Source organism: Falco biarmicus, chromosome 3, assembly GCF_023638135.1.
Source record: "Falco biarmicus isolate bFalBia1 chromosome 3, bFalBia1.pri, whole genome shotgun sequence".
NCBI lineage: Eukaryota > Metazoa > Chordata > Aves > Falconiformes > Falconidae > Falco > Falco biarmicus.
This window is the reverse complement of record NC_079290.1, coordinates 41238571-41251699: the sequence shown is the minus strand read 5'-3', so window position 1 is coordinate 41251699 and position 13129 is coordinate 41238571. Positions and strand designations below refer to the sequence as shown.

Sequence of the window (13129 nt, the reverse complement as noted above, 5' to 3'; positions counted from 1 at the left end):
GTCTGGCAGCAAAATGGTCTCACCCACAGCAGCTTGTTTTTAAATTAAATTTTTTTGGAAATATTTGCTACTTATACTATCACCTTCATCAGGCAGACAGAGCTTTAGTGGCAATTTACTTCAATTTTCACCTCCAGGGAGTTTTGAAACATTTAAAGTGAATTTTTTTTTGGTGTGGGTCTTTTTGAATCTGCTTTCACCTGCTGAAAAATCAGCACAGCTTCACCAATTAATTTGGGTTCCAGTAATCTGGATCAGCTGAAATTCAGACCTTTATGTACTGACGTACCCTATGGCACTGCCGGGGAGTGGAGCTCCTCGGAAAGCCACCAGGAGCTGTGTCTGTGTAACAGAAGTCCCTAGACCTCTTTTCCCATTTCAGCGCTGTTTTTTGTGTATCGTCAATAAAAACCTAATTAATCTCCCTCCTTGATCCCAAGACGGAGCATCCTCTTGAGTAGCTTCTTAGACCTTTAATAAATAAATCGAGCATCACCCACTCCAGTGGGGAAATTACCAGCCTTCCACAAGAAATGCTCGAGAGCACAGCCGTCCCACTATGTACTGGCTCAAGGGCCGCGTAATCTTGATCTAAAGAACATTTACCTCAGGAAAAAAATAACATGGACATGCATTTCTTACCATATGAAGGGATTCCATAGGGTTGGCCGGGCTGGGGGTAAGTGGCATAAGCTGTAGCTTGTTGCATCCCCGTTGTAAACTGTGTCTGCCCATACGCAGCCATCGTTTGTGAAGAGGGGGTAGGAAGAATATGTGGGTATGGTCTGCTATTGATTACAAATGACAGAAAATAGGACAGAGACCGCATTAGACAGACATGTGTGTACTTATTTTTAGCCTTATTATAATCCTGCTACTTCATTAACACATAATCATAGGCTGTGCTAGACAACAGAAAGTATAAGACAAAGACAAAACAGTAAGAAATCAATAATAAAAAATAAGTAAAACAAGAACTTTCCAAATATTTTTCAAATACATACTTAGCATTTTTTTTAAAAAAAGCTTTTTTTTTCCCTAGAAGCTGCTGCAGTTTAAATTATGACTTAACAGATGGACCCAATTATTATTTTAAATGAGGTTAAAATCTGCCTATTTCAGTTATTATTATTACTACTACTATTATTATTTTCAAAAGATATCATACTTGGAAGGGTAAATCTGTGGTGGGGAGAACTGGTGTGTTTGTCTTGGGCTGAAACCACTGCTTCCAATTGCTGCACCAAGGAGAAAAGAAAGCACACAGAAGTGTAAATACACACACCGAAGATAAATATTATTTTTCCTAATAGAATTTCAGAGTATTAACAAGATTTTAATTAAATTCAAATATCAACGATACCTTAGTTAGAAAATAATATTTTATCAGGAGCTATACAAGAGTGCTTAACATTAAAATCTTGATTACAAATCTCAAATACTAAATTGCCTCTTTGTACAACTCCTGAGCAGTAGTATATTCTTTGCTCACACACAGACAACATTTTCAATGCAAACAACCTATTTCCTAATGGAAACATTTCCCTTCATATTTTCAAAGGATTATTGATATCTCAAGTGCAACATTTTATTAACTTTTAGAATTTTTAAGACCTACATTTTATGAAGGAGCTTTATGCGTGTCTCGATTGAAAACATATGGCCAGCTTCAGAGCACGTGCCTCTCTTTTTTTAAAAAGAATAATTCCATAATACAATGTATTACCATATTACACCTCCTTCTCTTTCCCCACATCTTATCTGCTTTCTAAAATGCTTTCAGACCTTCAAAACAGTCAGCGTTGCATAAAGATGTCCAGTGTGCAAATGTTCCTAGTGAAACACTTGAGCCTTAGAGGCTCAGTGATGAGCTTCTCCCGCGGCAGCCCAGCCACCGCTGACACAGAGCTTTATACCAACCCATCCCAATTTCTTTCGGTATTTTTGGGTGCTGCCGGGAGCGTGGCGGATGTGCTGGCATGCTCTGCTCTGGGTGTTATTTTCAGGAGCCCTTCCCTCTCTGGTTACCGTTTGGGTGCTATTTCTTCTCTGGGTCCCAAGGTGGGTTTTGAAGCCTTTGCCAGGAAGGGGTCAGCGGCAGGTTATGAGACTACTGTAAAATCAGACAGCCAGAGAAACAACAGGCCCTATCGCTAAGTACTTGAAAATAAACAAGGCACGGATAATTACCCTTCGCCAGCTACCCCTTTCCTCGCCAGCTATAGGGAAAATCCATCATCCTCACACTCCGGGAGCACTCACGAAGCGTGGAGGGAAGCCAGGAATCTCTTTCTGTGCCTTCCACACCTGACAGCTTTTCTGTGGCTTGTGAGGCTGCAGATAGGTTAAGTGTTACGGTCCAACCTTTAGTCGGATCACCGCAGATGTACGTAGCTACTAAACACACTACCTTTTCTTCCTTCAGAGATTTAAAATACTCTAGAAATCTTTTTTTGGCTTTCAAGTTTGATGCTTCCATACTTGACAGCACACACAGAAAATGGAGGTTACAACAAGACCGGAGAAGGACTGGCTACTTGGAGCCTGATGGGTTGAAAGATGTCAAATTTTGCTACTCTGGACATATAAGCCCATGACACAGTATCAGATCCTTTTTTATTTGATTTGCATCTTAAAAACAATGTGCTAGAAATACCACAGTTAATCCACAGGTACACAAAACTGCAAACGTCTTGGGATTTTCTCACGGTGTTTGTCTCCTATATGTTAGAAGCCAAGATGTGTTTGGCTTCCAGGAAGAAAGCAAGCCTGACAAAAGAACGAATACCTTGATAATAATAAGACCTACCCCTCAATTGCAACACTAATCACAGAGGCAGGTATGTTTACTCACAGAAAACAAAAGAGTAATTACTCTGGGCCAGAATACTCCCTAGTGAGACTCCCACTGAAGACCAATGGACATTAATAAGCCTGATGCTGTAATGCTCCTTACTCGGGGAAAACTCCTATTGACTTACACCATCTGAGTAAGATGAACAGAAATAAGCATAAGGTGCAAAGTGCACAAGGCCTTTTAACAGCTGTGTGCAGATTTAGACCACATGAGATAAGAAAATAGTAAATGAGAAAATGCTGAGCTTAAAACCTTTGTTTATTCCTTACCTGATCCTGAGAAATTGTCTAAAGACCCGTCTGTGGTAGTAGTAGTAGCAATCTCACTGCTGCTCATTGGTTCTGTTTTAACTACAGAAATATAAATAAAATATATTCTATATGCACCTAATATTCTTGCACGCGCATGCACACACACTCACTACAGCCACAAATTCAATAAAGCAAAAATCTGCCAAAAATGTTTTAAATCATGGCTATAGATATTTTGCATTTTATGTATTTGTGTATACAAACAATGCAAAGTACTGGCAGCTATGATTTACACATACATATAAAATGATCAAGAGGGTTATTTCTGTCCCCAGGGAATAAGAGCCACTGTAACAAAACAGAAGTCCCCATGCAACTCTCTGCACCTGTCCTGATTCCTCTTAATCCTGCAGATCCAACAATACGGGTCCACATTTAGATCAGGTCACACAGACATTCACAGGCTCGAAAGAGCAATTTGAATAAGACAAAAAAGGAAATAAATTTTAAATGGGTTTCTCTGAGGGCTGCTCAAATTTTTTTTCCCATCCAAATAACTTTTCAGAGGAAAAATGAGAATTTCTGATGAAGTAAAACACTTTCCTCATGGTGTATTTCTCCTCTCAAAATGAAAACCAACTTTGTACTCAGCAACCCTGAATAAAAAAAAGGGGGACAGTCCTGACCAGGTGCTTCAAAGAATGCTTTTACGTTTTATTCCCTCTGCACCCGCAACCCAACACAGAGAGTAAAAACGAATGACAGTAAGAGAGATTCTCACCTGGCTCATGCTGTTTCATAACCGATTATTAATTAACAACTTTTAATAAAGCCTCACGTAAATAAAAAAATTCCCCTTTCTGTTACACCAGCACAACCTCAGTAACAACAGTATTCCAATCCATGGAGCAAGGATGGGGTTGAACTGGCATGGATGCAATCAGGCACAGTACCTACACGCAGGGAGTTATCAGATCAGCACAGCAATCTCTCAAATCCATTTTTACATACCTAGCTTTTGGAGTTACAGCACACCAAAGGCAACTGAGCATGACATTTCAGAAAACACCGGAGCTGATCTTCCTATCAACTTCCCACCGCTTTCGCTCCTGTTGACACACACAGTCACCGCTTCCCACACACCAGCGCTGGTGCATACCTGACCTTTGAGCAAGGCAGTTCAGTAACACTGCAGAAAGTGAATCCGAGAAAACCAAGGTAAACTGCACCCAATCTGACATGTAAAGCCTTGGTGTCATCTTGGCATACATGTGTATGTAGGCTTATATGTTTGTCTACACATATGTGCTCAGGAATTGCAACCATCACTAGCAGAAACCCTTTTGGTGCCAGTTTTGGAAAAGATAAAGAAGCAGCACCTCCCCTTTGGAGAAAGGGCCTTTCCTTTCCTTACCAATCCAAATTCATACTTCCACATGCCTAACTAGTTTCTTCACCCAACCTCATCCATGGGATTTATATGCAATCTCTCAAGATTCTACTAATTGCCCACTATTTTCTTTTGAGTCTCACGCGAGATGTTTTGTCTGCACACACTAACTCAGGAGATCAATATTAGCTCCACACAAAACTCATATATCTGCATTAGCAAGCAGTGCAGCCCAGTAAAGAAAGTTTCATGCAGTGAAATGGCTGGTGCCGAGGGTCAAGTATCCACAGTTTAGGCATTCGGGGTGGGGTGGGGTGGGGTATTCATGCTAGGTTTAGTCTTGTCCTAAGGACTGAGCACCCATCAACAACTGGAGAACATTAGCTGCACTTCTGCAGAGCACTTTTTGAAAGAAGTGAAGTCCAAGAGCTTCCACAAGGTGAACTAACGTGTGGTAAGAAAGAGTGTCCAATAGGTTCACTTCAGGAGTGTGCTAATGATCTGAACAACAACTCTTAACACAAATCTATTTCTTAAAAACACAGCATATAACATCCAACATTCATTTCGTAACTAAATACTGGAAGTCTAACTCACAGATGCAATAAAGTATTTGTTGCAAAGTGTCTATCCCAACTAACTTTCCAGAAACTACCAGATTTTTACACCAAGTTCTACACAGTTTGTTAATCTAGGTTCCAAGAATTATAGAATCTACATTGTCTTGTGCTTTTTCTTAGAAGTTTATCACAGCTGCATTTTACAGTCAGAGTAATACTTTCATCATAGATTACTCCAGCTTTCCCAAAAATCTGCAAGTCTTCTGAACCTAATTTCCATAATGCAATTATACTTCTGGAAATAACAATGAAAGATGCTTTTCTCTATGGCTGACAGCTGTGGAGGAGGAGAAGAGAGGAAGATGACGCAGATCAACTTAACTCGGGGTAAAGGGTGGAAGATTTCGGTATATGCTTTCTCCAAACTCATTCCCTCTTCCCTACTGGAGAAACAATTCTTCTATATTCCTTATAAAATCAAGTATTGTTTGGAACACCACAAACTAGCAGTCCAAGGACTACGCTGAGCTACCTCACACAATATAGAGACCTATAGCATCATTTGTTCTAGATAAAGATTTTTAGGATAATTTCTTTCTAAGTGGATGTAAATGCCCCTCCTTGTTCAAGATACCATTTTGGGGAAAAAACGCATCAAAATGAACTTCTATTTCTATGGCTCATGAGCAACACTTCAGTGCAACAATGTTTATAACTGAATGCTGTTTACTAGACATACTAGTTTTGAAGATACAGGACAAGATACATGAACTGCAGTGCAGTGCCTTGTTCATGGAAGTGGATTCTACCTGCTGATTGAGGTGCTCAGAAATTTTTCGTAACAACTGTTCCTTACATCTCCTCTTTCAGCTGTTTTATTTCCTGAATACACCAAAAGCAGGATAAGAAATGCTGTTCACATTATTCCTGATCTGGATACCCTTTTAGAAGGGTGATAATAAGTAAGCCCTATCCTACCATCTTTAGGAACAACCATGATCTTAGTGGAACTTTGCACCACAGCTCATTGGGAATTTAATAAAGATGGATAGGAATTGAAAAGCCCTCCATTCCCCAAACATTTTAATCAAAATGCCAGAAAATGACTGCATATTTCTTTCTATCTGAGCCTAAACATATTTCAAGAGGATGGAAGTTTGCTATACAAAGAAATTAACTGAGAAGAACATCCATGGTTTTACCCACTGGAAATACTTTCCATGTGTATTCTCACCACAAAGGAAGGTCTCATTTGCCCAAGGCCAAAACTGAGCATATTTTGCCGCAGAATCACAGGGAAAGCGAGCTGCAAAGGGATTGCCTAAAGTTGTGAGCCTGTCACTCCATCACAGCAGCACACCAGCAATCCATGTCTATCAGGAGAGACATATGGAGCTGTCCAAGGACGCAAGATCTCGGATGGGCACAGATCTGGCCCTGCCACATACTCCTTAAGCATGCTTTGGATTGCAGTTTCTCTCCACATTTTCCGTGACAGTTAACATTTCTGCAACATGTCCTAAGCTTCACAGGATGGCACTGGGCAACAAACATGAGTGGGAATATTGCCACACCTACACAGAACAGGCTGCAAGCTTGCCAGTAACTGCCAACACCATGCTCAGTCATGGCAGAGACTGCAGAAAGTGAAACGGGAAAGCTCCCATTTCTGCTGCTCCTTCATCAGAACAGACCTTTACAGAGGCACAGAATTATCAGACTTGCATTACAGAGACAGACTCTGATTTATCAACATGCTACTAAGTTTTAGGGCCAGTAAAATCACTCATGTAATAAAACAGAATATCAATAAGAAGTTCAAGAAGAAAGCTAATGTATTCCTAACCTGGTGTAAAAATGCAACAGCTATTCAGGATTACTGATACAGATTTCGTTCATATACCAAGGAGCTTAAGAAACTATGTCAACAGAGAGACATTTTTACCCCTTATTTTTCTTTCCAAGTCATCTATGAGATTCTAAACCCAAGATGTAAAAAGGAACTGTGTAAGAAAACAATACAACAAAAATAACAGAAAAAATATGAGTAGGAAATGATAACATACGTGCTAACTCTGAGAAAAAAAAGCAAACAATTCTAAACAATTCTGAGATGGCATTAGCATAACTACTGATCTAACTTTATATCAATTGTCAAGATATTTCTTCTTAAGACACTCAGAAATTGCAAGTGCAATGTGCTCTGTTTTGTCAGCCATATTACAAAAGGTGGTTAAAAATGGACTTACATGGCAGTTTCTGGACTCCACCGAGAGAGAGAACTTCAGACCAGAACCCACAACTGGCCAAGTAACAACTTTCTGAGTTCACAGCTTATCATTCATTCAGTCACTGGTGTATATAGCAGTAAGGAGTGCTACGAGGAATGAGATGCTGCCTGTTTAAAATCTGGATTTACAGACCTAACCTTTGGCCATTCCTAACACAAAAATTATATGAATACCTCATAAAGATTGCACCTTCAAGCATGCAAAAAGTAAGGTTTTTAAATACCTTTTTTAAATAACTTTGATTATCTAAAATACATAGGCTTGCTGTACTGAACTAGTCTTTGTCAACAGTTATGCCATATACATTAAACCAGAACAGAAATATTGTAAACATGGCTGACATTAAATCAGTTTTAATTTTACAGTTTCAAGGCTGAAGTAATATTATAATGTTATATTATTTGTATTATACGATTAAGTGGGAAAAATCAAATCATTCCTGGCTGACAGCTCTCAGTGTTCATTGGCACAAAGAGTCTCAATAAAGTAAGTGAGGCTGTTAGTCTGTTTATAGACATACAGATAGTCTCTAGTCCTGTTTTGGTTTGTCTCAAAGTGACTCTTCAAATAATGCTGGCAGCTAAACACCAGGTAAATAATGCTGGCAGCTAAACAACAGGTAGGTATCTTGATTAAATATTTTATGTATCCATTACTATTCATACACTGTTTTGCTTGATACCATCCTCTTTCTGTACCCACTAGAAGCCCAAAGCTCACCTGAAAGCTCAAAGGTAGTTGTCACTAACAATGGGACAAAAATTCTACCTTGAATCTCTAAGCTGAGGATATTTTCCATTATTTTATTCAAACTCTCCTCTTTTTGTACTGAAGAATCTTGCAATTATAAACAGATTACTAAAGGTTATGGGTTACTTATAAACATATTACTTAGTTATACTAATTCCTATCCAGTACATGACTGTCCTTTTTTATCACAGACCATCAAATCATCAGCTCCTGACCATGAAGCCTGATAAACTTACTTGCTCCTGCTTCTCAAAGCAGAGGACTCTTCTGAATCTCACTGTCTGGAAATTACCAAAGGGTAATTACTACAAGGTAATTTCCAGACTAAATTTATGTGTAGTTTTCAAAGAAAGTCCCTGCTCAAAGCAGCACATTCTACTTCAAGCCCAGACTGTTTCCTGCTCTCCCCTCCTCTGATGTGAGAAGGCTTCAGAACTGCTGCAGTATTTGGGCTGCAGCTAACACCCAGCTTCCACTGCCTGCATGGCTCCCCCACAGCCATCACCTTCCTCTTATGTTACACAGTACAACTGAAAGAGCTTTAACATCACTGCATCTGCTCATCTAGCAGTAAAAACCCATACATTTACAGTAGCATCATCGTAGCATCACCGTAGCATCACTGCTACAGTGCAAAACCAGAAAGAAAATTCAAAACCATATGGGTGGAGACAAGTTTTGATAGTATCTGTAGCTGCTGATCAAGATTTCACCCGGATATTCATCTGACAATTACAGTCATGGGTTAAAATACTCTCAATCGCTGCAGTTAGGAGATGAGTCAAACTAATGTTCTTAACCCTTCACACTCATTTGTCAGTTTATACAGAACGGTTACATGTCTCCTGTCTAAATGAAGGCAGCAATCAATTCAGAGCCAGCAACCCTTTTAGAGGTGTTACGGCCTATTTCTTTTCTCTTCTTCTCTTCCTAAGTACCTGATTCGGAATCTGACCATGGCAACTCCCCTGTCCATGTGTAAGAGTTGGCACAGGGTCCGTGTAAAATACCCACACTCTTTAACCAAAGCCAGACAGAATGACCACACAGTGCCACAACCACAGCCATTAATGGTGGAGAAGGTTGTCATCAGCTACCTTCTGAGAATATGGAGGCCTTCAAGTGAACAGAGAGCATCACAGAGAAGTCAAGCTCTGCCGTTTGGGTGTGTACAAGACAGAGGACTGAGACGTGAAGACAGAAGCAGAATGACAGTCTGGGTGGGACCTTTCATAAGATGGAAATAATATCCTCTACTTTTGGCCAGGGTCTGGACTCTACAAGTGCAAGACTTAAAAGGCAAATTCACCTGTACAAAAAGGGATAGCACCAACTTGCATTCCCCTCCACACAGCAGCAGCAGCTTGTCTCATCAAACCCAGTGGCACAGATACTTCACTCACTATCCAGGGGTCTGATGACATGAAGCATAACCAAGTTTCATGCTTTTTTATCTACCTGTGATAAGCAAAAATCCTCGGAAAATCACAAGACACAAATGAAAGTGCTAAATCATCAAGTCACAAGTCTCCAAAGTTGCTAAGGCTCTTCAAACATCACTCTATTTCTTAGACTAAGATGTTCTACTCCTGTTCCCTGGAGTTTCTGCTGGTGCACACCAACAGCAGGGGCTGTATTTTCTTCTTATCTGTATCACTGGCCAGGTGTATGATATTTCTATCTTACGCCACTCAATCATGTGATTGCATGCATGCAGATTGTGCGTAACAGGCTGGACCCCCTGGAGAGATGCCACACCTAGTGTGATGTACTGCAGTTACAGCATGCGGATGAAGTAGTGAATACCTTCATAGGTTCTTGAGATCCCACAGCCAGTGCAAAGCTAGCTGTGCCACCGGGACTCTGGGACCCTCAGACACACTCAGAGGGTGCTGTCACGCCACCACGTTCCATCCACAGTTTGGAACGGCATGTGCTCCCCACACATTTAGGAGAGGCTTGCAAAAATAAAATATATTAAAATAATGGTGCTTCCAATATGTCATTTTTTTAAAGTCATTTGTCAATTGGAGTGTTCTGTTTCCCTCAAATGTCTGTGGGAACCAGTACTGCTATTAACCTTTCACTTAAATGAGGCCCTGTCTTACAGGAAAATATTATGGGGGAAAATAAAATAGTGAAACTTTCACAAACAGAGGCACATACATACAGAAAAGACAATAAATACACAAATATTTATTAGCCAATCTCCTCCCCAAGACCTTGCAACAGGAGTTGCTGGGCTGAGCCAACACAGGAGTCGACAAGTTATTTCACTGGCCAAAAACCTATGAAAGAGGAATAATAGAGCATTATGCTACATGTGCTCAGAACAGACGGAAAGACTCATGGGGAAGCAGGAGAATAAAAGCACAGATAAGACAAAGAGTCTGGAAGGAAGCCAATGTAATACAGCAAGAAGAAAAAGGTAAAGAGCAGGGAAGAAAAGATAGTCCAAGCCAGCCCCTTGCCTTCACATAAACGGGCAGTGTCGTGTATGATTTTTATCCTCCAGAAGTGGCAGCAGGTTGAAGATTATTATTAGCCCCCACAGACCCCCAGGGTGCTTTTGTCACTCTGGGGCCTGGGACCACTGCAGTCTTTGCCTCTGGCCACGCAACTGTCATCCTGTGCTCTGCTGGGGCTGAGTAAAGAAGTTAGTATCAATAGCTCTTGACACTAACACCCTACTGAAATGGAAGTATTAGATTTACCTTTACTGTACTATTATTTCAGGATGTCTAAATATGGAGGTATCCCTGCATCAATTTTAAGTTTCATGCCGCCAAGCTCTTCATCACAAACACAAGTACAGAAACTTCAGCATACGTAATTGGCAGAAACACGAGAAATGAGCAATTAAAAGGCACCAAACACCTTCCAAAGGAGGATCATTTTGTCTGCTTGCCATCACCTACCACAACTTTGCACCCCAAAGTAGACAAAATTATGAATAAATATTAAAAATGATTAATAACTTATACAAAACTAAAAGTCATTCACTGCCAATGTGCAGGCTTGATTGCAATACTGGGAGAATATTTGGAGTGCTACAAAGTATTATTAGAATTACAACAAATACTCAACATATAATTTACTTACAGAAATCTCAATCACGTATCGTAACTTCAACCAACTCATATCCTCTCTAGGGTTTTCAGCATCTTACTCCATCATTACTTCAGAAAATACTGAAAACTTTTTTTTTCCATTCTATAATTTTGCAACTTGATAGCAAACTGTCCTGGGTTTGGCTGGGATAGAGTTAATTTTCTTCCTAATAGCTGGTACAAGGACTTTTCAGCTTCTCATGCCTGCCAACGAGAAGGCTGGAGGGGCACAAGAAATTGGGAGAGGACACAGCCAGGACAGCTGATCCAAACTGACCAAATGATGTCATGCTCAGTATATAAACTGAGGGGGGGGAAGTTAGCCAGGGCTGGGGCAGGATCGCTGCTCGGGGACTGGCTGGGCATTGGTCAGCGATTGTATTGTGCATCACTTGGTTTGCTGTGGTTGATTTTTCTCCTTGAGTTTTGTTTCTCTTTCTCTTTTTCTTATCTCCCCTTCCCTTACATTTATTAGTATTATATTTTAGTTTATTTCAATTATTAAACTGTTCTTATCTCAACCCATAGGTTTCACCACTTCTTTTCTGACTCTCCTCCCCAACCCACCAGGGCAGGGGAGGAATGAGTGAGCGGCTGCGTGGTACTTAGCTGCCGGCTGGGGTTAAACCATGACACAAACACACTACACAGCGCTGCCTTTTGAAAACCTGAAGACGGATTTACATTCACCAGACATAAAACAACCTGTCTAATGGCCACCCATCAGATAGTCACGTAGTGGGGAGCTGTGACTGCCTTTGTGTGGGATCTCATTCTCATGTTGCAGCAGGTACTTAAAGAGTGAGAACCCTTTTTTTTTATTCCAAAGGAATTTTGATGTCCAACTCCCTTTGAAGCCTCCCTTCCTATGTATCTTTGAAAATCTGATCTTCGATTTCTTATCCATTTTCCCTTCCCGCTTGATATGAAAATGCCTTCTCTCCTTCCTTCTGAACATCCAAAAACGAGGGCAGAAGCAGCTCCACACCCCTAACGTGAATGAAGTGTAGTTGCTTGGAAAACCGCGGCTTCTTCTCCCAGTCTTCATCTATTCTTTTCTATTCCAGTTGCATAAATCATCATCACAATGGCCCACAGGCTACTGTTTCTCAATCTATGTCATCCATCAGAACTGATTAACATTCTTTGGATAAAAGTAAAGATCACTGTCGGCAGAAACTGGATGCAGTTGTCCGCTATGGAAAACAGCTTTGCCACTCCTTTCAAATTTATTGATTACTCACAGCCTTTCCCCTCTAAAGTGTAGCTACCAAAGTGAGCACTGTTGTTGGAATAGCCACTAGCTGTCTGATAAATTGTTAACGAATGGCAATTTTATTAGCTTCTCTTGTTATTGTTTCCTTAACTCCTTCAGTATCAACCCACCACAGCAATTCACTGACAAAGGATGATTAGAGATAAGGCACAACTATGAACATTTTGATCCCTACTTCAATTATCTTTTTTTTTTCTCTTTAACAGGTTTTCTTAGGCAAGTCATACAGGGCCAAATTGTGACCAGTGTTTGCTGATCCCTACAACAGAGGGTATTTTGTGGAAAAATACTTAAAGAGAACATGGAAGCCCCCAATACTGCGGTATTTATATTATCAACACCACCTTGGCACACCAGGACTGATTTTTCTGAGTGCCTTCAGCCAGACATTTTAGTGTTACTCCTCCGCATTTCATTCTGGGAAATTTCTGACTGGTCAAGGTCTATAATTTCCTTGTTACTTCCCCACCACTGGTTTGAAGACCATGCCACCCAGCCCGGAGAAAAGGAAGAAAAAATCAAACACCAACAAAGTAATTATTTCTTATTAGCTATGATATTTTTTTAATCAAGATGTTAAGGAAATGCTACTTTTCGCCTCACCACACATACATCCAGAGCTATGAAGACTGCCTCATGATCTG

At 40.4% G+C, this 13129-nt stretch overlaps 1 protein-coding gene across 10 annotated transcripts in view; it reads right to left on the bottom strand.

Moving 5' to 3' along the window:
- Positions 1 to 13129, bottom strand: part of EYA1 (EYA transcriptional coactivator and phosphatase 1) — a 167847-nt gene that overhangs the window by 68919 nt on the left and 85799 nt on the right. For 5 of the 10 annotated variants that reach the window (XM_056333199.1, XM_056333196.1, XM_056333198.1 and 2 more), the window contains 3 exons: positions 3127 to 3207; positions 1169 to 1238; positions 643 to 788 (listed from right to left, as the gene is read on the bottom strand). In XM_056333199.1, coding sequence (XP_056189174.1) covers positions 643 to 788; positions 1169 to 1238; positions 3127 to 3207 — 297 coding nt within the window. The remainder of the gene's footprint in view (positions 1 to 642; positions 789 to 1168; positions 1239 to 3126; positions 3208 to 13129) is intronic. The other 5 variants (XM_056333201.1, XM_056333200.1, XM_056333197.1 and 2 more) reach the window with 3 other exon arrangements.